At 40.9% G+C, this 26,690-nt stretch overlaps 1 protein-coding gene across 1 annotated transcript; it reads right to left on the reverse strand.

Moving 5' to 3' along the window:
* Positions 1-2,361: 2,361 nt before the first annotated feature.
* Positions 2,362-26,665, reverse strand: PEX3 (peroxisomal biogenesis factor 3). Its single transcript, XM_024220035.2, has 12 exons — positions 26,466-26,665; positions 19,566-19,697; positions 17,201-17,282; positions 14,065-14,108; positions 11,719-11,843; positions 9,426-9,492; positions 9,270-9,324; positions 8,809-8,977; positions 6,436-6,506; positions 5,029-5,151; positions 2,923-3,019; positions 2,362-2,459 (listed from the first exon to the last, which is right to left on the reverse strand). Exons 1-12 carry the CDS (start codon positions 26,536-26,538, stop codon positions 2,376-2,378), a joined length of 1,122 nt encoding a protein of 373 aa, XP_024075803.1. The 5' UTR covers positions 26,539-26,665; the 3' UTR covers positions 2,362-2,375.
* Positions 26,666-26,690: the final 25 nt, after the last annotated feature.

Below are 26,690 nucleotides of genomic sequence, written 5' to 3' on the forward strand. Positions count from 1 at the left end.
GGGGGCGCAGCAAATGTTATTCCACTCGCCAAGGTGGAGTACCAGCAGCACTGTAGCCGCGGAGTCAGAGCACTCTACGTGCCTTGCCAGTGTGGACGGGTCGTGAGCTAGTGCGCCCGGGGCTCCTTTATTGCGCTGTAACTCGCAAGTGTTGCCAAGGCCTGAGTCTAGCAGAATCTCCGCTATGCTGCAGGTTATTGCTATGAGGAGTATGGTTAATTTTTAAGAGTTACAGAGAACTTGTGCAACAAATCCTTTCACTATAAAAGGCACGCCTAGTGAAGGATATACAATAGAGCAGAAAAGATATTTCTAGAAATATCTGGACCTCTGCTGCCTTCTAGGCGTATGGCTGTCCTTTCAGCAGCATTGTGTCCCCCCAGTAATCACTTTCAACTCACTTTGAGTATTTAGCAGTTCCAGGTTTAGCCAAATGTTGCTCTAAATAGCACTTGTGGGAGGAAGCCGTTTAAAAATCATTCTAATCCTCCCTTCCTCCTATGGCATGGGCTGTCCATTTATGATGCCCTTTATCTCTTCCTCAATACCCACTTAACAAAATGGATGTAAAGATTTGTGTTTCAGTGACTAGGAGGCCGTGTGCAGCTGTGCCACCAAAAAGGCCCCATGGGCCAATCAAAATTGATCTTTGGGTAATCAGTATCTGCTGTCCTACTCTTAACAGGACTGTGGTATTGAACATGGTATAAGTGCCTAGGCAGAATTCTAAATCAAGGAAGAGATTAACTAGGCTGTTCTCACAGCCTTCAGAAGAGTCAAAGTCCACTACAACTTGTTTTGTCAAAGACATTTGTAAAGAAGCTTCAGTGCCACATTTCATTTCTAGAGAGCTAGGGAAGTTAGTACAGTAGTAGCGTCTATCTTACTGCAGAAATATTCATCATTATCTATATTCCATTGTATATCCTACCCTGGGCAGCAATCCTGCAAAGAGTTACGCACATCCATAGCGTTACATACTGAGTAGTTGCCCTGATTTTAATAGGAGTACTTACAACATATAAAGTTATGCATGTGCTTAAGTCTTTTCAAGATCAGGGCTTTAGTCTGACTGGCTGCAAGTAACCTTAGACTAGGAAAATCATGTAGGTGTAAGTATTTCAAGCAGCTCCCATAGGTGAGGAATTTAACACAAAATCTTAACTAAATTTCACATGTAAAATTATTTACTGTGTAAAATTTAGGAGACTGTGAATAGGAATAGGTCTGAGTTACAAAATATGCACTTCTGCTACAGTGATGGGCATATTAAAAGTCTGAGTGGTGAATTGATGTTATGCACCTGTGCTGTGTGGTGCATTTAGCTATTCTTAAGAGTTAGTAGGGATGCTGTAGTTTCTCTTATTTATGCTGATTGGGTTTTTAAATAAGTGCCTCGTGTGGACTTATAAATTCATATGTACTTGAAAATTGCTCTCCAGTAGTCCTACCTCATGGGTCAAAGAATTATATTTTTCTAGTCTTTGCAAATTTCTGCAGGAAACTAATGAAAATAAATGCAAGACTACTAGAATATAGAGAAATTTATTTTGATATATGTAAAGTTTTAAAATGGTGGTCTATTTAGGTATAGACATTCTTTTATGTTGGTAAAATTATTGCACACAAATTTTACATTAAAATTCTTTATTGCAATACAGACAGTGTACTGGGATCAAAATTAATACAAAGTAAGATAAAATATTTACAAATGTGTACATCGATAGCTGTTCCTCAACAGCATAAACACAATAGACCCTCTAAAAATCAATGTATTCTAAGTCTTCAGCAAGAAGGCAAGCACCCAGAGCTTTGGTCAGGCACCTGCATCAGTTGGCAGAGACTTTGTTTTTGACTCTGGAATATTAAATTCTCCAGGATGGCATTTATAGTATTGAGGAAAGAAGGGTTTTTAAAAGTTTTTGTAGCGGAAGGAGAGAGAAGCCTGACTTCACCCATCTTACTGTCAGTTGCAGTTTCTAGAGTTTTATGATTAGAGATTGCTTCTTCCAAAATTCACCACATCCGAAGCAAGTCAGTTTTAATAACTGTAGGTATCTTAATATTGGCCTTTTGTGTACAATAAAAGTAGTTCTAAATGAGTTAATTAAATACAGCTGAAACCTTCTTAATGCAAAGTCTTAGGGAATAGTGATTCTTCCAACAAGAACAAGTTTTTAATCAGGTGTTGTAAGCAGGATTCTATTATATAAACAATAGCAGGTGCATTTCCAAGTATTTCAATAAGTGTATTCTTTCTGAAGGTCTAGCAATCCTACGCCATTATGAAATTAACCAAAATCCTTAAGTTCCCACCTGGTATTCACAAGGGATGTACTATATAAAGACATGAACTGTTCCTTTTGATGCACAGTTCACTTCTCTAATTGTTGAGAAGAACTAAAAGCTTCATACACATTAGCAGCAAAGTCTTTCATTTGTTCCATCATCAACAAGTCCTGGAAGAAGATGGAAGTAAAAAATAACTAGTTTAAGAAGCATCACCTTTTCTTGCTGAAGTACTTTGTCATGTTTAACATGTGTGAGTCTGATACCAGAAAGTGTTGAGTTTTTTTACTCAAATATAAAAGTTTGTCACATTTGAAAACCAAAATTGTGATCAGAATCGCCAAAGGAGTCTGATCAAGAGATTAGTCTGCATTCCCCACTTCCCACCATCCTTCCCTTCTTCTCCCTGGTCCCCTCCCTACCCCCCACTGACAACAGCAGGTGGCAGGGATGAGTGAGAGAGAGAGAGAGGCCTTTTTTTGGGAGAGGGAGCCTTTTCTTAAAAGAAACTGAACTAAAACTCATCACATGAGAATTGGGCAACATAGTTTTGATATAAAATGTTGCATTTAACAATGAATATTTTAGCAGACTTGGGATACTTTTAAGATACTAAGTACAAAGGCTTCTTACCTGAATAAAGTGACTAGGGGTTTCACTGCACACTGAATGGATCTGTCCGTTTATGATGGGTATTATCTTTGCCAAAGGAAGACTGACACTGGAGAGACTAGAAGGAATAAAAACCACACAAGAGGGCAGGCATAAGCTCCCTTTTATATTGCAAAAACGATATATAAACTCTTTGGGATAGCTACAACTCTGAAGAAGTAACTTCCATTTCTTTTACCCTTAAAAGAGTAAGTTTCAGATTTTCATTGTGTGTGGTTTTAAGTTTACTTATTTGTTCTTTATCAGGTCTTTTGTTAAAAAGCACACATATAGAGAACAACCACAATAAGCAGCAACTGGTCTGTTGGTGACTGTATTCCATTCAACAACATAGGTGTCACATGTAGCAAGAACTATAGTTCAACCAAAGTTTGTACCGACTATATCACTAGCGATGTCAGTTTGCAGTCCTATCCTCTTCCAAATACTATTGGAGGTAGCGTGAGGAGTCAAGCAGGATAGATGGGAGATTAATAGCAATCAAAAATATTACAGTAATTGTAATAATTTAAATAAGTGATACTTAAGGGGACTATCAAGCATTTTTAAATAAATCACAGTTCTGCTTTTTTGTTATTGACAATGATCATCTGTTTTTCTCATCTGAAAATCATTTTTAGAACTGGATGAGTGTGGCGTTTTCAGATAAGATGTTTTGCCATTGATTTCAGTGTAGCCAGGATTTCACCCAAAAAGTACACACATTTCACTTTCATCTTATTACTAAATATAACAAAGTAATAAAGCCCCTCCACATCCCACTTTCACAGTCAGCCTCAACGCTCAATCCTGCACTGAGACAGATCTTTGTAAGCAGATCCCTGTACACACGTAGAGCCTCACTGAAACCAACTGGGCTCTCTCTAGGTGCAGGTGTTTGCCTATATGGCCCCCATTGCAGGATCAGGGCATAAAGAGTGTGTTATAAGGGAAGTGCTATTAAGTCAAGCTCCCTTGGAAATGCCCACAATTTATCTATTCTGATAAGTATTTCAGCTATAAAATGACCCCATATTATTCTGTGTTTATCCTGTGTGGGGTTTTTTAAATCCACTTTGCCTTTCAGCATCCACTCTTCCAGGAAGGACCTATTCTGTATTCAACACACTCCCATTATTGTACAGCACTGTGTACTCTGACAGTATTATACACGGAACGTAGTTCAGAAGGGGTTAAACTAAGCATCTGGGAGTCAAGGAGTGAAACTTCATGTCAGAAAGAGTGCTAAAACAAAGTTTTATAAGGAGGAGGGAGTGTGTTAAGAGGTAGGGGATTAAAACAGACAATGGAGTCACAACAGGGATGAGTCTGGCCCAGTGGCTAGGCAGGATCACGTGTAGGACTCTGAACTCAGGGTTTGTAAAAACTATTGCTAAAATAATTATAAAAATAAATAAAAAAGTAAGCAGTCTATTAGAAGAGGCACTAGACTCCAGATTTTTTAATAGCTCATTATAATAATACACCATGCAAATGAAGAACTTCAGGATCTACAAGTATTAACGTAGCGTGTATTTGGTGGGGGAGGGGCACGGCAACTCCTGACTGACTTCATGCCAGTTATTGAAGAGATCTGGAAATGGTAAGTAGAACAAAATGAAGAACTTGTCTGCCAAAACTAACTCTCTCTTCCACCCAGTGTGTTTGGTATTTTCCCTGAAGTATCACCTCCCATTGTTCCAATAGTTGCTACCAGCAGAGTAAATTCTAAATAAGTCAAAATATAATTAGTGAGGCGGCACGCTCTAGCAGACTAAGCACAGGATAGAGAGCCAAGAACTTCGAAGTTCTAGTTTTAACGCTGCAACTGACTGTGTGGGACCTTAGTCAAATCACAGCTTATATTGCTGTTTTCTCACCTGTAAAATGGCAAAGCTAGTACTTTTCTACCTCACTAAAGTGAATAAAATCCATGTTTGTTTACGAAGTGCTATAATTCTTCTCATCACCAGTTACTTCCATTTATACAGGGGCCATGGAATCTATTACCATTTGCAGAGTTTACTGTGAAGTGAAAAGCATAATCAAGACAGAAAACACATAAAATACCATCAAAGTAATATTCACCTATTTACAGAGCCACTCTGACATAGGTCCTGTTCAGTGGGTCTAAAGAACTCTGCCATATTGTCCAATAGTCGACTGAATCCTCTGTTTAAACATGTGCTCAAAACTGTACTAAAATCTGGGCTGTTAAAAAAAAAAAAAAAAAGTTTAAAAATTGCTGTTCTTGTTCCTAATATGTAGTTCTTCACATTTTAAAAAATACACCCATAGGCACCCCTCCAACAATATGGATGCGTATCCCATAAATTAAAGTTTACAACAGAGACAAAGGACTGCTCATAAATTCATCTTCCTCAGCTCACCAAACAGATGGCCTTTGCAGCACGTCCAGAAGATTAGTAAGTATGGGTTCTGGCAGATCCAGGTTCCAAAAAGTGGGAAAAAAAATAAATAAAAAAGACACAGAACACCCTGCCAGCAGTTCCCTCTCATTTCTATTGAGGCAATTCCACTTTGAGCACCAGTGCTGTTCTCAATTGTGGCAGTATACTACAGAGAGAGAGAGACCAAGCCCCAAACCATTTAGGTCTTTACAGTTATAACCAACACATTGAACTCCACCTGTAAGCTGAATAAAAGCCAGTGCAGATCAAGCATTTCTAAAGCATTTATCACTAATATAGGAGAACTAGAACTTCAATAATCATTACTTAGTGCTAAGATACTGAGGTGATGGGTGCAATAAAATCCCCAAGACCTCTAGAAGATCAATTAAAAGAACAGCCTGCCCATAGTTCAGTGCTTCAATGTCTGTCAACATTTTCAATGCAAAATCCCTCACTTTTATAACTCCCTTGTAAAAGAAAAACATTTAATGCACTGCTAAAACCCTGCATAAAAAAAAAAAGTGTTAATTGGAATCCATTTAAAAATGGAATCTGAAAAAGAAAATTAAGCCCAAATTTCTGCACTTTTACATAAGAGTAAGAGTGGAGGAAAGCCATTGATTTCAGTGAAACAACTCTGGACTTACTTTGATCTAACAGAGAAGAGAAGTTGGCTCAAGTTATTGTAGAACCACAGAAAATGAGGGGGGAGGGGAGGGAGAAGACCTGTCATGTCAGTTTGTCATTGCAAGATTATTTCTGGCAAGTATATTTTCTAGTGATGTGTCTAGTAATGTTTCATCAGAATGTTTTGTTTTTAAAAGCTAAAGCTTAGTTTTTCAAAAAGGTCCAGTGAGTTCGGTATTCAAATCCCACTGAATTTGAGCACTCAACCCCCTTAGGCATTTTTGAAAATGGCAGCCTAAAAGCCTTTAGCTCATTAATTTTAATATAGTGTTAATAATTTAAGGGTCAAATTTGATGAGGGGAACCACCACCACCATAGGTACATATATGAAAATTGCAATTATGATAAAAATTTTAATGCTAATACAGATTACAGCACAGGTTATCACTATACCTTTCCAACATATCTCTGGTTTCATTAAGTAATTTAATAGTAGCAACATCTCTTTCTGTAAGTCCACAGGCCTAGAAAAAGCAAACAAAACATCCAATTTAATAGGAACTCCATTAGCAACTGGAATACAGTTAGACTACAAATATAATGGTCTGGTTTTGAAGTCACTGTTGCAGAACCAGGCTGGTAATACACATGCACCTAGCGTTCATTTCAGAAATTTAGTAAAATGGGAATAAGTGACCCAGGAACCGCTTGGTACCAACTAGTAGAGTGCACAGGGGGTGCAAAGTGCTTTACAGGGATCCCCTAGGTCAGAAATCTGTAGTTGACTGATGGTGGCATTTAAGATCTCTAACAAGAGCCAGTAGTAGCCCACTGGTTGTCATAATCATTGCAAAATATATGTACAGATATTTATGGAGCTATATTGAAAATTATATTCGCAGTGTCTTGGAATTAAGGCAGGTCACCAGAAGGTGACATATCTCAGAAATGTTCCTTTCAGGCAAGAGGCAAGACACCTATCTCCATGGCCATTTGCGTTTTGTGTATTATATACCTACATGCATAATGAATCAGGTGCGGACTGAGAGACTGCAAAATCTACAAGAACAAACAAACAGCAGGGAAGGTGTCTGGTTTATGAATAAAGACAAAGGTATATCTGTTCCGGTATATCTTGGAGCGTAAGGAGACATACTGAATCCTTCACCTAGGAAACAAACTGACAGTGTTCTAGTCTCATGAAAAGTGTCGCAGCTAGCCTGTGCTACAAAAATTTTGGGTGAGCAATACTTTATTAGACATGAGAGTATCATCTTAATTAAGTCTAGGCACTAGAACGTGTATTATATGTAACCATTTGTTTCCAATACTACTGCTTGCTGCTACTTGAATCTCTACGCTTTGTTAAATAGACTTATACAGTAGAACCTCAGAGTTACAAACACCAGAGTTATTAACTGATCAGTCAACCGCACACCTCATTTGGAACCAGAAGTATGCAATCAGGCAGCAGCAGAAACAAACAAAAAAAAGCAAATACAGTACAGTACTGTGTTAAACATACACTACTACAAAAATAAAGGGTAAGTATAAAAAAAGATTTGACAAGGTAAGGAAACTGTTTCTGTGCTTGTTTCATTTAAATTAAGATGGTTAAAAGCAGAATTTTTCTGCATAGTAAAATTTCAAAGCTGTATTAAGTCAATGTTCGGTTGTAAACTTTTCAAAGAACAACCATAACATTTTGTTCAGTTACAAACAACCTCCATTCTGAAGGTGTTCGTAACTCTGAGGTTCTACTGTACTTGAGTTCGCTATAAAGATATTAAGGGCTGTGTGTAAAGCAGAGTGGTGATCTGAGGTGGAAGTGGTAAACTGAAGTGTACCGTTTCTTTGAAGGAAGCAGTGGATTTGTAAATACTGCGAGTGTCCAGTGGACCAGGGGCTGTACACTCCAGGGAGATGCTGGGAGATCTTGGGAGTTGGGGTATGCCAATCACTAATCTGTAGAGTGACAGTGAGGCCAAGAGGGCAATGCTTGTGTTGTCAATGGCCAGTGGGGTTGGGAAGCTGACCCATGGCAAGCACAGACAAGGCTTCCTCGTGCTAAGGGTAGGTAGCCTCACAGTGAATATCCCATGAACGACAAAAATAAGAGTCCAAATGTCAGAGCAACAGGAAAAGGGGAGAGAAGTCAAGCCAAAAATGTAATACAATAAAATCATTGTAACAAATGTCCAACTGGAAACCGAGTTTTAAATCGTGATCATCAAGTCTCTTTATAATCTCTGTGTGCACAGAAGCATTCACTAATTTTATCACTGCTGTTTCCTTTCAGAAAGTTTACTGGGAAACAGAGTAACTTAGCGAGATATTCTCTACTCCTTAGCCCTCTATAGTTGAATAATTCAACACGTTTATATTTAGTCATTTAACATGAGATGAGCATCTTATTGCCCGCTATGGCGAAAGTTTATTCCTTAAAACTAGTTTTATATCCAGTTAAGAGCTGAATCTCCTCTCAATGTGAGATGTAGATTAGATATGTAACTATGATGCTGGCAAACTTCAGGAAGTTTGGAAAACTGTTTTAGTGAAACAACTGATTGCCATTGAAGTTTTCTTCTTCTTTCTAATCTTTGTTTCTCCATGCTGGAGGATGAAGTTGAGATTAGAATAAAAAGCAATTCTGTTTTAACTCTTCTAGTCTATTAATTACATTGCCTAGATTAAAGAAACCACGACACTTGACTTAATGTGAAGTAACTGGCATCGGCTCTCATTAAGGGTACAGTTACCATGCTACAACAATAATGTGGTGCACAAAATAGAACAAAAATGATGCACATAAAATTAAACAAGTACCTGGGTGGCTAATGGGTTTTCTTCATCTGGCATCATATAATGACACAACAGAGATCTAGATCCAATCTTATCTGAGTGGGACAAATCTTTATGCTGTTCTATCAACCTTCTGATTTCTTTAAGTTTCTGCTCCAACTCCAAAAGAGACAGAGTATGTTTAAGAGAAACACTGTGGAAATAAAGGACTAAAATGTTAATTGCAGAGTCAATAACACAGATTTCATTTATTTGCTTGTGACAAAATTACATTCAAACAACAACAATCACCATATTTAGATACTGATCAACCCAGAAATCTGTTGCAACAAGCTAAGCTTGCCAATGCACATTAATAGATAAATCAGGAATTTTCAGATACTATTTGCAAATCATAAAGTTTCCTCATTTTAATATTTTTACCCCCGACACACTATTAGGAAGCAACCACCATGGAAAAGATGGAAAAAAACAGTCACCTTTACCTTCCAAACACTTTCTGCACAGCTTGTTTAACTACAGTTATTAACTCAGTCAGACCTATGGGCAGAAAAAAGGTACCAAAAATGATTCAAGTCTCATTTGTCGAAATATTGCATATAATGGCATGATATAAAAATAGTAGTTTACAAGTGTCATACCATCTCCTAGAAGGTGTTGAATACTTGATAAATATTGCTGTTGGACTTCAGGGGGAGCTAGAAGTGTCTGTAAAGAAAAAACAAACAAAAACAATTTAATGATGTGCCAGCCACTAATATAGATTAATGCATGAGTCCTCCTCCTTTGCTTTCATGCAGGTTGTAGTCATTCTGGATGTGGATTTTCCTCTCCCAAGTCCTTCCAACACCATAGGTGCGTTTCCCCCGGATCCTTCTAATATCATGCATGGGCTTCCCCAACTCTGCCTCACTGGTGAGGCACCATCTTTCTTCCAGACCTCAGTAGTTTCACAGCATGAAACAGGGTAGAACAAAGACTTCCTCAAAGGAAAATTGGGAAGAAGAGCTAAAAACGTCTTCTGCAGCACATCCATTCTTTAGCAGCAGGTCATTGTGCTCATCCTTCCTCTCCTAGCCTTGTGTAGAATTGCTACACACAAGCCCGAGCAAAAGATGGGAGCAGCCAATCTAATTTAGCAACCCCTGCCCCACTGGGGACTCTGAGGAACAGCAGGACTGCTCCTATTTGTCCTAGGACACCCAAGAAGAGAACCTCCAGAGGAAATCAACTCAAACAGGAGCTCACAAGCAGACACGCTGGAGGTGGGAGATGACAAGTCTCTCTCAGACATTCCCCTTTCTCCAATAAAAAGGAGACCCTTTATTCAGGCTATGGCTTCTGCTTTCTTCCATCCTAAAGGATCCTTTTACCTCTCCTCCAAAAAGAGCTTTCTGCAGACAAGCTCCCTGATTTTTTCCCTCCACTGTATTGTAGGGACGACTTCTCCATCCCTAGTGGCAGGAAAAACCTCATCCCTCATTCGCCCTTTGCTCAGATAGGAATTCTCCTGAAGAGGGGAAGCTAGAGTTGGAACCAGCCCCCTCTCCACCTTCCTGCTCCTCAGATAACCTCAGGAAAGCCACTCTCATGGAATGGAGTAACAACTCAAGTTTCACAAAAGCCTTAAAAGTCTCTTTGGTGAAAAATTCTCAAGACATGAAGCAGAGGCCATCTGCTTTGCTCCAAGGCAACCTCTCAGACTGGATCCTGCCAATCCACTCCACTGCTCGGAAGATGGCAGAAACAGAGAGTGCTTCTTCCGCTACACTCCCCTGCCCAAGAACCACCTCAGATTTTACCAACTGGACCCTGACTTCCACCATCTCTGGCCAGGGCCGGCTCCAGTGTTTTTGCTGCCCCAAGCAGCAGGGAAAAAAAAAAAAAAAAAAAGAAGCCGCGATCGGCAACAGGTCTACCACCGCCGCTTCATTCTTCTGCGGCAATTCGGCGGCAGGTCCTTCCCTCCGAGAGGGACTCAGGGACCCACTGCCGAATTGCTGCCGAAGAGCCGGACGTGCCGCCCCTCTCCGTTGGCCGCCCCAGGCACCTGCTTGCTGTGCTGGTGCCTGTGCCTGGAGCCGGCCCTGTCTCTGACTGCCTTACTGGAAAGTGGATCCTCCTAAGCCCTGAGGCCTGTCTCTAGAGGCCAACATGTTCCTTTATGACTCTGGAAAGGAAGGTGGAAGGAGCTGTTAACAATAAAGAGGAGCACTCAGATAACTATTAATGCCCACACCTCATGCTTTTAGAGCAGCCGTCCAGTAGCTCACTGAGATCTTATCTGACACCCTAGTTGGACCCATTTGTTCCTGTTGGGGACAGCCACAACACAGAAAAGAAAACCAAATCGGTTAACTTGCTAGCTGTTTTCCATGATCTAGCAACACCAGTAAGAACATCCAGTCAATAAGCCTCAAGGGACAACTGGAGTCAGACAACGTGACTAGATAGTCAGTGTTGTAATTAGCCAACCATTATTTTTCTTCAGTTGTGGGAGACTGTAACTTGGGGCAGCCTGCCTATATGCTGGGAGGAACTAGGCATGAAAATCCTGCAGCTGGATTACTTACCACAGGCTGGTTTGTCCATACTGATATTGCTATATCTCAGAAAATTAATAAGATAAGAGAAGTGTATATTTAGTTGGGTATTTAATAACAAATAACCCTCTCAATTTGCACCTGTGTTGCTCAGAAAGGGTGTTAGATAAGGTTATTAGTATTTTGTTCAGCCCAGTTTTAGGGGTTTCAAGCAACAGGACTATCACTACTTCCATTGAGAGACTATTCCATAGACTAATACCAGAAGAGTTCTCATACCCCCACTCCTGATTTCAGCCTAAATTTTCCTTTCCATAATTTCATCCCAATATTCCTGGTTATACCCTTTCATCTCTCACTGAATAATTTCTTTTCATGAATAAATACTTACTGTGCCGTTTTTGCAGATTGCTGCATTATCCAGGTAGATGTAACCACCAATAATATTTAATTGGACTCGCAGAAGAACTACAAGCATACATGTACTATACACAGCTACGATGCTTCTGGTAAAACCTTAAAGAGGAAAAAGGAAATAATTTTGAAGTTATCTCACTAGGAGGGCAAAGGGGAGCATTCTCCAGAGCTCAATAAGTATCAACTTTCATTTTTACAGTCATTTTTTCATGTCATTGCTTTTCTTAGATCACACACCCCTCAAAGAAAGTTCACAACCAAGATGATCACATAAGTCTAAATATGTACAGTAGTGATAGCTAAAATGCTTAATAAAATTCACAATCATTCACTGTAAAGCAACATGCTAAATTACACTATTAAAATAATTTGCAAAACGAAAAGATACTGCATAATGTTACCCGAACTACATGCCCTTCCAGCTGATCCCTTTTATTGGGCTAATTAAAAATGCAAAATAGGGTGTTATATTGAAAGTTCCATTCTTCATTAGGCCATGGAAACAAATTTAGAACACTATATTAGACTTCATCATGCAATTCAGACAAAGGCAGCGTAACAAGAAGCCTGTTAACTACCTACAGTAGGGGCTGATATTGCTTAAGAAAGGAAACAGGAACCAGCATTGGCACTGGAGCAGCCAGCCACTAGAGAGGATGTCTGGACAGAAGGGTAAATGAGGGAACTAGGCAGTAAGTCTGCTTGAGTAGCAAGCAATATGAACATGAGAAGAAAAGGACTAGGAAACAGGGAAGGAGAAGGAAGGGACCAGATGGACAAAGTAGCATATATAAGAGAGCTGTAGAAGAGAGAGGAACAGAACCAAAGGGAGTGGAAGATGAAGCAAAGAGAAAAAACAGAACAACACATAGTAGCTAGGAGTCAAGAAGGGGTATTCAACCTTGGCCCAATGGTATTTCACTGCACAACTATTCAGCTATGTATACACTATGGCATCCTTTCCTTTCCCTCTACCCCAAAACACATACAATGATGAAACAAGGGGCTCCGATGGTATGATTGGTTACTATGGAACTTGAGGGGGGGGGGGCGGACAAAAATCAGCTGATAGCACGCTTCTCTCAAGTCAGTGGAGAAGTTTTGCTACTTAGGGAGTATGCCATCACTGAATGCCATAATTGGTTATGAGATTCCCCAGTGCATAACCAAGGCCAGGTTTGCATTTGGAATGCTATCATATTGCCTATGGAGTGACAGAGACATCTAAGCTATATGTCTATTGGACAGTCGTACTTATAATGCTTTTATATGGTTGTAAGACATAAGCAACATATTGCTGCCACATTATGTAACCTGATTAGTTTTATGTGCTCAGTCTTCAGTTTATTTGCAGGATGAAATAGTGGGACGAGATTCCCAATATTGGAATCCTTAATCACTGTTGGATGTCTGGCACTGAAGGCATGCTCAGAAAAGTTCAGCTGCCTTGGTCTGGGTATTTTATTCATAGGCCAACTCAATACACAAGGCCATATTTTATGATCAGCTAAAGCAAAGTATCCAGTTTCATGATGGCAAGTACAAACAATATAAAGATACACTAAAAAACTTGAAAACATGTCAGATTGACCCAGCAACTGGGAAGCAACAGCCCATGTCAAAACTGCCGCCACACTGCTCTGTCATATTGTCATTAACTGCTTTAAAGCAAGGCACCTTAATACCTTATGTGAAAAATCCGAACACCATAGAGCAAGGACACAACAGCTTGCCCTGGTCATGGATAATCTTGTTTGTCCCACATGTAACTGTGTTTGCGATTCTCACATTATGTCAACAATGACATGAGACTCTGGGCTTCAGCAAAATCAACAGCTGATAATACGTACAACTGGCCTACATTTTAGTAGCAATGACGTATTTTTTTTGTTCAGGTTCTTATGCTGCGCCTATTGCAGTCGTTTCTGAGAACCTATTTTGGAGATTTTTCACAATGGTGCAGAAGATGTGGCATGCATATTTCTACATTGTTATTCCACTCTTCTCAGGATTTTCATGAGGGTCTTACAGCCTTCCAAGACTCAGTGAGATACTTCAGCTTGGCCTCTGACCCTATGACTTTCCAAAGAGATACAAAACTCTTATCCGTAGCACCTTTCTGTGATGGCTTCTACTGTATAATGTTGCTATGAAGTGTAGTAGAATAGTGACTATATAAACAATATTTGCTTAAGCAACAGCAACCCACTCCTGTGCACTTAAATGGATATGTATATTCTAAAAGGAGAAGAAAAAAGATTTTTTTCAGGCTTATTATGCTACAATAATATGTACATAAAAATCTTTCATTTTGACTTACTTATTATCTTTAAATCCTCCCATATTTCTAACTTGTTTGGTGGCCTGTTGGGAAAGAAATAATGAAAAATATTAAAAACATTTACATTCAAAAAGAAACTAGAAAGTATTAAAGAAACTAAATGAAATAACAGTGCTGCAAGGCAAGTTTATATAACTACAAAAATTATTGAAATTAAGTTTGTGTCCACCATCATTTGTTTGTAGTTCAGGAAGAAGCGTGTCTATAATAAAGAACTACAAAATCCTGGAGGTTTTTCAAAACAACTTTCATGTACCAGATTAATTTTTTTGGCAATCTGGATTCTGTAGCTCTATTATCTGGTCTGAGTTTATAAGCTTAGTGACTCAGTATTTAAAGATCTGAGGGGTAGCTGTGTTCGTCTGAATCTGTAAAAAGCAACAGAGGGTCCTGTGGCACCTTTAAGACTAACAGAAGTATTGGGAGCATAAGCTTTCGTGGGTAAGAAAGTGAGGTTCTTACCCACGAAAGCTTATGCTCCCAATACTTCTGTTAGTCTTAAAGGTGCCACAGGACCCTCTGTTGCTTTTTACAGTATTTAAAGAGAAAACCCTGATGATACAGAAGGTGGTGTTGGTGACATGGGCCCAGATCCTATCATTTGTTTTACACAGACAGACACCTACACCCACCTGGAGCCCCACTGACTTAATGGGGCTCTGGGTGGGCACAGTGCACTGCACTGCAGGACCAGAGTCTCAGTGGTCATATTCCTTCTTCCAAGTCCAACCATTGCCAAGTTTGGCTGTAGGGAGCACAGTTGATGATTTTTAAAGATGAAATGAAGCTCGAAAGATGAAACTGACCAGCTTTTCGTATTTCAGCAGACTTACTAAGGCATGGCATGATCTTAAAACACTGAAATATCAGAGAGATGATGTTCCTCTGGGACATCTGTGGAAAAGAAAATGCCACCCCCACTTTTTTTTTTTTTTTTTAAAACCAGGCATGTTATCCCCAATGTCTTGGCCAAATTTAACCCTTATTTATAACCTTAATTCTTCCTCATGTAGCCATGCTTATCTTTAAGCATTGCGGATACAGAATGGCTGTTGCGTTTCAGCCCAGAGATGACAGCATTTCAGTGCTGTGTGAAATGATGCCTGAAAATAACGTGGGAAGTATTTTGTAATTCCTTGGTGTGAAAGGTTACATAAATATCACTTTTTTTATGTAGGAAAACATGATCTACTCTTTCGTCAGGCTGCAAGAAATTCCAGTAAAATAATAAAATTTAAATTATCATTTTTGATCCCCAATGAACTGTTCTTCACAGGTCTGGCTCTCAACACTTCTGGGCATTTTCATCCTTTTAGAAGAAACACACAGAATTTGGTATTTGTTTAAAATATCAATCAACTGCTCAGTTCTCTAGTAGAAATCATACAACAGACAATGAAATATAATAGGCTATCGAATCTATGACTTTGGTGGACAGATGGAGACAAACATTTAGGAAGAGACAGAGGAACGCTATGGCATATGTAACAGCAACTCACACTTACTTTATTCTGTTTTGCAAAATATATCAACAATTTTAAAAACTATGTTTTAAAAAAATGGAGAGAAAGAAAATCCTACATAAAAAAAAACAAACAAAAAAACATACTAGAGCATTCCTTTAAGCCAGCACATTACAGGGCTTGAAAATATACTTGTCTATTTGTATACAATGAGTACAAAATTTTCCATGCCAAACGGGATGGGGAAGAGGAACCAATGCCATCAACTTTTGCAGAACCTGTTTTCATCTAAACAGAAAAACTGTTTCTAGAGCTTGTGATTATAAAGATAATCTTTCAGTGTAAACTGATGTGGTCTTTTTAAGTCCCTGGAAACACCTGCAATATCAAGGGACAGAAGAGTGAAAACTGACCAGTCATGTCAGTTTTCACTGTTGCTATTCAGAAGCCTGTTGGAGGCAGTGAAACTGACCAGGATCACATCAACTTTACTCTTATTTCTCTGGAAAGCCATAGTTAGCAGCAGAAGCAAGCACTGGAGTTGTTCGCTAGGGAAGACACTGTAAAAGCGTAGCTTGGAGGATGGGAGGTGTTGAGCAAGGAATACAGCGGCAGATCACTTCCCTGGTCACAACAGCCAGGATTGCTCTGGTGTGAGAAAGGAGACCAAGATGGAACCTGAATACTCTTGCTCCTATCTGATATTTCTTCTTCTCAGAGTCAGTTTCCTAGGAAGACTGAAGAAATTTTTTCCACAACAATGCTAAAAAAAGTGCCCAGCTTTTTGTATTTCAGCAGACTTACTAAGGCATGGCACAATCTTAACACACTGAAATATCAGAAAGATGATGTATCCTCTGGGACATCAAGAACTGAAATCTCCATTTCTGCTCCTTTACATGGCATAAGACAGTAGTGTTAGGAAACGGTGGTCCTTTCTATCTACCTGCTATGTACTCTCTTTCACTCCTTCGGTCAAAATGACCACTCATGGACTGAAGAAGTTTGATCGATCTCTGTCAGAGGAAAAGGTGAGAAAGCATCCCTGAATCTCTGGGCAGAGCCCAAGAATACGTAGCTACTTGAAAAACTCTAGCTTTATACCCAATCCAGTCAGTTACTTCATCTCATGATCTGTCTCTCCACAAAAAATAAAAAACTTACAATCCTATATCCAAGCAAAATTAAATTCAATGCTTCCTCTGCACCAGTGAGCGGGCCGAGGGACGTACTGGCTGCTGCTTCCAGCCGCTCCCATTGGCCTGGAGCAGTGAACTGCGGCCACTGGGATCCACAATCAGCCGAACCTGCGGACGCGGCAGGTAAACAAACCAGCCCGGCCCACCAGGGGCTATCCCTGCACAAGCGGCGGAACAAGTTTGGGAACCACTGTCTTAGACTAGGTGCTGTAGGGCAAGGGTCTTTTCTTCTAATATTGATGAAGTGCCATACACACGAAACTACATAATTAATAATCATTTTATTGTGATATAACGAATATCACAATAGACTGTTGATTCAAGGATCTAGAGAATCAAAATCTCTCATGCTCTTTAAACTGCAAATGCATCACTTAAAGCCCAAATCAGGGAAAATTTGTGACTCAAAATCACTTTGCACAGTTTCTAAGACAATCTACAAAACATTCTTACCTATTTTTCAGTAAAGATGTGAGGCTTTCAGAATTCAGCTGATGCATTAGGGCATCCTTCAGTGCTGGAAGCATTGACAGCACTATTATTAAAAGAAAATAAATTGGTAAACAAAGAAAAACAGTCAGCCTAAGTGTGTCTACCCTCCTCCCCTCCAATAGTTAAGAATATTTATTTTTGTTTCCTAATTTACAACACACCTGGTAGGTGTGGGTGACTGGAAGGAAGGACAAGATACACAGAAGGGGCTGAAAGTATACTATAGCATGACCATAAGATCTAAGGTTTCCAATCATAATTTAACAAAAGCAAACATTAATTCAATAAGTCTTGTGGAAATCAAACTGGGGTGGCCACTACCCATCTGTTACCACTATTTTTAGAGGTTAAGGCAGGCCCTTTTCAGGTTACATCAAAAAAGAAACATTGCAGTCAAATTTACCAAGTCATTTTAACAGTATGTAAAGTCACAGGGATGGTTTGCTTCAAAGAAGCCCTCGCTTGTTCTATTTACTGATTGGGAACTCCGATTTGTGCAGGAAGAAACAAATTCTCATCAGCCCATCTAACTGCTCATATCAGAGCCTGCTCCGCTTGTCTAGGAACAGCCTTTACAACAGCTCCAGATAGAATATTTCCTACTTCCTAGTGTCTGCGTTTGCCTTGTTTATCAAGTGCATGGGTCTATAAACCTCAGCTCCAGGCTAGTTCCCAAGTTGGCTATATTTTGTGCCAGGCTTAATTGGCTGGTCAAGTTAGACTTTTGTTCCAAGTCCTCCTTTTTCTCTCTCAGGTACTTAAATAGCCTACCTTACCGTAGTATCTGAGTGCCTCGCAATCTTTAAAGCATTTATCCTCACAACACCCCAGGAGATGGGTAAGTGATATTATCCCCGTTTTACACATGGGAAACTGAGGCATTGAGTGACTTGCCCAAGATCCCAGAGGAAATCGGTAGTAGAGCATGGAATTGAACTCTGGTTTCCCAAATCTCAGGCTAGGACCCCAACCACTGGGGCATCTTTCCTCTTTTTAGATGATTCACAACTGAATACTGTACTACCACACACAAACTACCAAATATATATTTCTTAGGGCTTAAATTATAATTTATGATGCAGTAGAACTCAAAGTATACCAGGTACTTTACAGACATAAGAAAACAGTCAGTGCCTCAAAGAGTTATGTATCTGAAAGAAAAAAAACTGAAGGAAGGTAATAGAACAGAACCCAATATAAACAAAGTGCTCAGGATGCCAACTTGCACAATTGTTAGTGCCACTTTTGTATGTCATTATTTTTACATACAAATAGGAGATATCTAATGATTTGATATATAAAATCTTAAAACGTATACTGTAGCTGGCCCAAAACTAAAATTTGTCTTTCTTCGGTGGAGAAGAAAACACTGAGCTTGTTTCCGAAGAGGAAGGATGCTGCATATCTGCGAGATCTGTTTTATATTTAAAACAAGAAACACATAAAAGGGATATTGGGAGCCAACTTCCTTTCATCTTTGAAGATCTCAGCGCCAAATTCCTATCCTATTAGGAGGAGGATAAAATGAAAGACAGACATGCACAGTATATAATGATAATGCACACAGAAAGAAAAAAAAGAAAAAAAACCCTCAGAGATGGTACTTAGTTGTGGTGGATGAGCAGGATAAATAAAACCTAATTTCCTCTGTACAGTCAACCCAGTACTATGATTCTGTTAAGTTAAAAGGAAGTCCATACTGCTTTCCAAGCACCCTTGGTATCCTCAATCACTTTCAGCAACCCAGGGAGCCATTATGCACTACAAAGGGTGAAAAAAAAAAATGCCTTTCCACCCCTGTGCTATATAAATAACCTTGAACCACTTGTGATTAAATAATTCCCTATCTCTAAGCTATAGACTATGTTGTAATACAAGAATAATCATCACCACCTTAGTGTTCCACTGGTCTATCTTCAAAGTTAGGGAATTATTAAACTGCAAAGTTTCTTACTGGATGTACTAAAGGTTATCTGCCAAGTTAATTCTATGTAACTTAATGAGTTTGTTTATATTATTACTCTTGGTGGCTTGCTGTAAATCTACACACCCCTTTACTTTGGCGACCACTTTATTCTTGAATAAGATATTGCTTAGGGACCTTAGAGAATCTTGAACCTACAAAAACTGTAATCTATCTATATTATTATAGAGCCCAATAATACTATTTGGGCTATGCCTTTATAAGACAATTATTCAACACTGATGCTTCTGAGTTCTAACTAGCTGCTGTGTTAATTTTCTCCTTCCATATTGTGGGTTTAAATATATTGTATAAATCCCCAAAGGATTCTTCTTATCAGAAAAATGTATTTGCTTGCCTTACCTGTCATATTGCAGGTCCTCTGATTACTTTCAAAATGATACTGCCTTCGTGCTTGGGCAATATATTCAGCTGCTTCTCTTTCTTGGATTTCTTTAATTTTCCTCTGCCCATATTTTCCCAGTAGGTAGACTCCTATAAAGATATATATATTTTTAAATAACAAGTGGCTTTACAAAATGTCATTAAGCTCCTCCTACTTCTGCCCCTTTGTTCTGTTTTACTACTGTCATAAACAGATAGTTAAGGGTTAATGCCTCTTTAAACTGTAAAGGGTTACAAAGCTCACCTAGCCTAGCTGACACCTGACCAGAGGAACCAATGGGGGGATAAGATGTTTCAAAAGAAAGGAGAGAAGTTCCCTTCGTTTAGAGTTTAGTTTAAGTTTTGACCGGAGTGGGAAAGCTCCAGGAGTCAGCCTCTTATCAAGTACTGAGTATTAGTGAAGGAAATAAATAGGTTTATGTTTATTTTCTTTGTCTTGGGCATTAGGGGGTTAATCAAATTGGGTATTCTTTTGTGTAACTAAGTTTTTGCCCAGGGGAACATCCTCTGTGTTTTGAATCTGTTGTCTGTGAGAGTAGCTGGTATGCTAATCTCTCCCAGAGGTTTGTCTTTCACCTTTCTTTTCTTTAATTAAAAGCCTTTTTTTTTTTAAGAACCTGATTGATTTTTCCCTTGTTTTAAGATCCAAGGGGATTGGATCTGGACTCACCAGGAATTGGTGGGGGAAAGGAGGGGGGATGGTTGAATTCTCCTTGTGTTAAGATCCAAGGGTTTGGATCGGTGTTCACCAGGAAATTGGTGACGAAGTCTCTCAAGGATACCCAGGGCAAGGAGTTAGAACTTGGGAGTGGTGGCAGCAAAACCAGATCTAAACTGGTAATTCAGTTTAGGGGTTCACATGCAGGTCCCCATATCTGTACTCTAAAGTCCAGAGTGGGGGTGAAACCTATGATAACTACCGACCTCTCTCTATTGAACAAAACCACAACATCATATGCTTCTTCGAGATTCTGAGTCTCAACTATTTGGGGTGGAATTTTTCCATAGTACTATTAAAAGCTGGAACTTTAAGTTGAAAATAAAATGCCAGACATAATGCTTTGAATTTATGGAAGAAATATCTTCCAAGCAGAGATTCCTCACAATTTGACAATGGGGCTTTTGGTGTGACTGCAATACAAACAACAAATATTTTAAAAGACTGGAGAATGAAAAGCAGACACAATGTAAAAGTGTGGTAGAAATAAAGGGTGAGTGAGAAAAGTTAAATGCATAAAACCCAAAGAAAAGGGAAAGAGAGTGAGATACAAAAGAAAAGAAAATGGATAGCTCAATTTTAGACAAAAATATTTCATTTGGATATTTGTATGGGCATGGTAGCAAAAAAAATCCTGGGTGTAGACAGTGCTAGTCAATGGATAAATTCTTCCATCAGCCTAGCTACTGCTTTTTGGGGAAGTGGATTACCTACACTGATAGGAAAACCCCTCCCATCACTATAGGGAGTGCATACATTGAAGAGCTACAGTGGTGCCACTGTAGCGTTTCAAGTGTAGACAACCCTTATTGGTTTCAGGGGTCTGCTATATACAACACATTGCAGGATCAGAGCCCAAGACACCCAGCAGCTGGGATCAAGAAGAAATCTCCCCTTATCTTATAATATTGTAATATGGTACAATTGGCAGAGGACATTATATAGGTGTTCACTGTCCACTGAAACATCTAGCACTGACTAATGGCAAAGACAAGATTCCAGACGTCAGGGGAACTCCTGGACTGTTCCTGCTATGTTTCTATTAAAAAGTCTTTGAGCACTTGTTTCATATCATGACATTGACAGATTTAAACAACATTAACCATTGATCAGTTGGGGAAAAGCTATTTTTATATTCATTGTACTTGAGCTTGGACATGAACACCACCTTAATCTTAGAATGTTGAAATTTCCTAGACTACAAGCCAAATTGATGTTTTGGAGGACATATGTATCCAAAGCATTCAGGTCTTAAATACGCTGTTTTGGAGGTATGCAAGTCCTACTAGAGTACAATTTTTTTTGTATTATCACCACTACATAGAGTGCTTCCGCAGACGTGCACAGGCTGAAATTGTGGACAAACAACATCACTTGTCCCATAACCTCAGCCGTACAGAACGCAATGCCATCCACAGCCTCAGAAACAACTCTGACATTATCATCAAAGGGGCTGACAAAGGAGGTGCTGTAGTCATAATGAACAGGTCGGATTATGAACACGAGGCTGCCAGGCAACTCTCCAAGACCACATTCTACAGGCCACTATCCTCTGATCCCACTGAGGAATACCAAAAGAAACTACACCATCTGCTCAAGAAATTCCCAGCTACAGTACGGGAACAAATCTACATGGACACACCCCCAGAACCCCGACCAGGGGTATTCTATCTGCTACCCAAGATCCATAAACCCGGAAACCCTGGACGCCCCATCATCTCAGGCATTGGCACTCTTACAGCAGGATTATCTGGCTATTTGGACTCTCTCCTCAGACCCTACGCTACCAGCACTCCCAGCTATCTTCGAGACACCACCGACTTCCTGAGGAAACTACAATGCATTGGTGTTCTTCCTGAAAACACCATCCTGGCCACCATGGATGTAGAAGCACTTTACACCAATATTCCACATGACGATGGACTACAAGCTGTCAGGAACAGTATCCCTGATGAGGCCACAGCACGCCTGGTGGCTGAGCTTTGTGACTTTGTCCTCACCCACAACTACTTCAGATTTGGGGAAAACTTATACCTTCAAGTCAGTGGCACTGCTATGGGTACCCGCATGGCCCCACAGTATGCCAACATTTTTATGGCTGACTTAGAACAACGCTTCCTCAGCTCTCGTCCCCTAGTGCCCCTCCTCTACTTGCGCTACATTGATGACATCTTCATCATATGGACCCACGGAAAGAAGGCCCTTGAAGAATTCCACGTGGACTTCAACAATTTCCACCCCACCATCAACCTCAGCCTGGACCAATCCACACAAGAGATCCACTTCCTGGACACTACAGTGCAAATAAGTGATGGTCACATAAACACCACCCTATACCGGAAACCTACTGACCGCTATACGTACCTACATGCCTCCAGCTTCCATCCAAGACATCACACGATCCATTGTCTACAGCCAAGCCCTAAGATACAACCGAATTTGCTCCAACCCCTCAGACAGAGACAAACACCTACAAGATCTTTATCAAGCATTCGTAAAACTACAATACCCACCTGGGGAAGTGAGGAAACAGATTGACAGAGCAAGACGGGTACCCAGAAATCACCTACTACAGGACAGGCCCAACAAGGACAATAACAGAACACCACTGGCCATCACATACAGCCCCCAGCTAAAACCTCGCCAGCGCATTATCTACGATCTACAACCTATCCTGGAAAATGATCCCTCACTCTCACAGACCTTGGAAGGCAGGCCAGTCCTCGCTTACAGACAACCCCCCAACCTGAAGCAAATACTCACCAGCAACTACACACCACACCACAGAAACACCAACCCAGGAACCAATCCCTGTAGCAAACCTCGTTGCCTACTCTGTCCCCATATCTACTCTGGCGACACCATCAGAGGACCCAACCACATCAGCCACACCATCAAGGGCTCATTCACCTGCACATCCACTAATGTTATATATGCCATCATGTGCCAGCAATGCCCCTCTGCCATGTACATTGGCCAAACCGGACAGTCCCTCCGCAAAAGAATAAATGGACACAAATCGGACATCAGGAATGGTAACATACATAAGCTAGTAAGTGAACACTTCAATCTCCCTGGTCATTCTATTACAGATTTAAAAGTCACTATCATTGAACAAAAAAACTTCAGAAACAGACTTCAAAGAGAAACAGCAGAACTAAAATTCATTTGCAAATTCAACACCATTAATCTGGGCTTGAATAGGGACTGGGAGTGGCTGGCTCATTACAGAAGCAGCTTTTCCTCTCCTGGAATTGACACCTCCTCATCTATTATTGGGAGTGGACTACAGCCACCCTGATTGAATTGGCCCTGTCAACACTGGTTCTCCACTTGCAAAGTAACTCCCTGCTCTCCATGTGTCAGTATATAATGCCTGCATCTGTAACTTTCACTCTATGCATCTGAAGAAGTGAGGTTTTTACCCAGGAAAGCTTATGCCCAAATAAATCTGTTAGTCATTAAGGTGCCACCAGACTCTTTGTTGTTTTCACTATTACCATAAGCATCACTGCTATTTGACCACATACATGTGTTTTTCTACACTAATTCTCTTTATACAGCTCTTCTCATTGAAGAGAGAATCACATAACAGTACACAGAACAAGTTTAGATATTGATTCAAAATTCCTCTTGATGCTACAGTGCACTTACAAAGCTGTAAATACAAATCTACACTTTCCCCCCACAACTGAATCAAGATTCACAGGCTACAAAGTAAATATTTGAAAGAGTAAGCAGATTACTACTATAAACCCAAACAGTATTTAAATGTTGCTCAAGGCTGAAAATCTTTAGTCAATCTAGCTATCTTTACAGTAAAGATATGAGCCTGCTCCAGTGTACCCCACCATAATATTTCTGTGCCATGTCAGGGACAGAGATAGAGTTAAGGTGTAAGTTGAGGTCATTTTGCCAAGGGGTTCCTCAGACACAGGCTCCTCTCTCCCCCTGCCCCACCAATAAGGAGCTGATTTTAATATTCAAACTGCTCTAAAACTGACCTGCGCATAGTGATTGTCTGTCCTTAAAATTGGTGTTTCACAAAAGTGGATAGGATAGGTTTTAGGAAAGGGAAAACACCCACTGAGATAAATGGGTCAGTTCACATGTCTCAGAGCTATTATGTTATGCTGTATTCATCTCCATGGGATGGTCTGATCCGCGCCCACCCCAAAGCACATCCCATTGAGATGAAACACTTCACACCTCAGTAATCCTCCTATATTGCAGATTCCCCTATCTCTACCCTATTCCTGAAGTGTGGAATATGAAGTATGGGGCTCCCATCCACTCCCCCTTGCTTTCTCCAGCAGGCAGATGTGCTCCTCATAGCTGCAGGCAGCTGGCAGGAGCGGGGCAGGCAATCACCACTGTGCCAACCCCACCACACCCCCAGACAGTCCAGTTTTTTTCCCAACTGACCCAGCCCCAACACTTGTAGTCAGGTCCGTTGGGTTACAGGGCTCTACTATGTGGGGAATAGAGAAGCCAGGAGGAAGGCAGAGCTGTTAGTCAAGTGGCTCTGAGATGCCCTCTTGGGATGAGGCCCAGGTACAGGCAGCGATAGCTCTGAGATGCCCTCTGGGAGCAGGACCTGCTAGATCCAGCTGTGTCAAAGCTGGCTCAGGTACAGCTACGCTTGCTGCAATCACACCTCCCAAGTGCAGTGTAGACAACCCTTTGTGTCCCAATCTGCCTTGATAGATGATGTCTATCCTTCCAGATAAATATAAAGCACTGTGGGGACACAACACACGGGTACTACAGCAGAAGAAACTGTTAGTGTGCTTATATTTGACCACTTGTTGCCAGGTATTACCAGCCCTTAACCCTTGTCTTAAGGACTCCATCTGGAATATCACCCACACTTACCTCTGCCCTGTAGCGTACACTACCAGACTAGCACAAATCCCCACAGCAGGAACAGATTATTGTGTGTAACTAAACTCTATTTCCTGTTTTCAGACCTTTAAGTATAGGTGCATTCAACATCCTGGTGGCACAAATGGCACTGCCGGTCAGCTGGGTTAACTAAGTTTTGGGACAATGTATTTTCCATGACTGGGGCTAAAATGAGCGCATGTGGTGTTTTTATCAGTGATGGCAAATGTGCATTTCAGCTAAATACACAGCTATCTTACCGAATTATTGCAATAGTTAGTACTTGAAGGATGATACAAAACATGTAATGGCTTTCCAATGTTGCAGTATGAATTTTGTTAAGCTATGATTAAAAATTTAAATAATTCAAGGTACGTGTTGCTTTCAAGGCCTTCAAGTTAATTCAGATTTACTAATCTAACATAAGCAACTGAATGGGCACAGCCTAAAAATTTTATTTATATTGTTTGCTTCAGCTGATCCTCTTAGTTTCCCCACCAGCAATAGGGGGATCATGGTCCTTGGTAACATTTTAGTAAAAATCAATCACTATGAAAATAAACATGGAACAGGAGGGAAATATTCTAAAATATGAGTTGCCTCACTGGCTACTGTGCCATCATCCTCTCCATATAACTGCAAAGAATAACTACCATGTAAAAGCCTGATCTGTCTGCTGTGCTTTTTAAAACCACAGATTTTGCATCCCAAAATTATTCATAATGAATCAATTTAAGTAAGTTATATATGAACATGTAACTGTCTTATCCCAACCAGTCACAAGATTCTATTTTTAAAACTGCCTTTCAAGTTAATACTACAAAAGGGTTTTGGGCCGCACCTATTAAAAGGTGTAAGCTTCTAAAGAAAGCCTAGGACAAGGAGCGGAGAGGAAGCATGTCCGCCCTACATACGCAAGGATGATTTAGCTGCGATATTGCTAAAGCTGAGCCGAACGGCCTGGGCAGAGAGGTAGCAGGCTGCAGCGCGCGCCGTAGGGTCCCGGGGAGCTCCCCCCATTCTCTGCAGGGAGCGCCGCGGGGGTGGGACTATTTCCCGAGCTGGGCAGGAGCCTCTGCACGGACCCTGGGCGCCCTGATCTGAACGCGCCCCCACCCCCCAGAGCAGGGCCCGGCCCCAGACACACACGGGGCACCGCGCAGGGCACGGCTCTGGGTCCCGCACCTGCCTCCTGCAAGGGGAAGGGGGAGTGAGCGAGGCCGGCGGGAGGCCGAGGCCCGGGGCGGGTCACTCACCGCCCAGGAAGGTGCCCAGGAAGAGACATTTCTTCTTGTGGCGCTTGAGGAAGCTCCACAGGGCTCCCAGCATCCTGCCCCCGGCCCGGCCGGCCCCGCGCCCGGACCAGCCGAGAGAGGCCGCCTCAGCCCCGCGGGTGCCGCCGGGAGGGGCGGGCAGAGGCGGCCGCGCAGACACCGACACGCCCAGGCCGCCTCCCCGCGGTGCCGCCGCCGCCCGGCTCC

Source organism: Terrapene carolina, unplaced genomic scaffold, assembly GCF_002925995.2.
Source record: "Terrapene carolina triunguis isolate 2854851 unplaced genomic scaffold, T_m_triunguis-2.0 Scaffold85, whole genome shotgun sequence".
In the NCBI taxonomy this organism is placed as follows: Eukaryota; Metazoa; Chordata; order Testudines; family Emydidae; genus Terrapene; species Terrapene triunguis.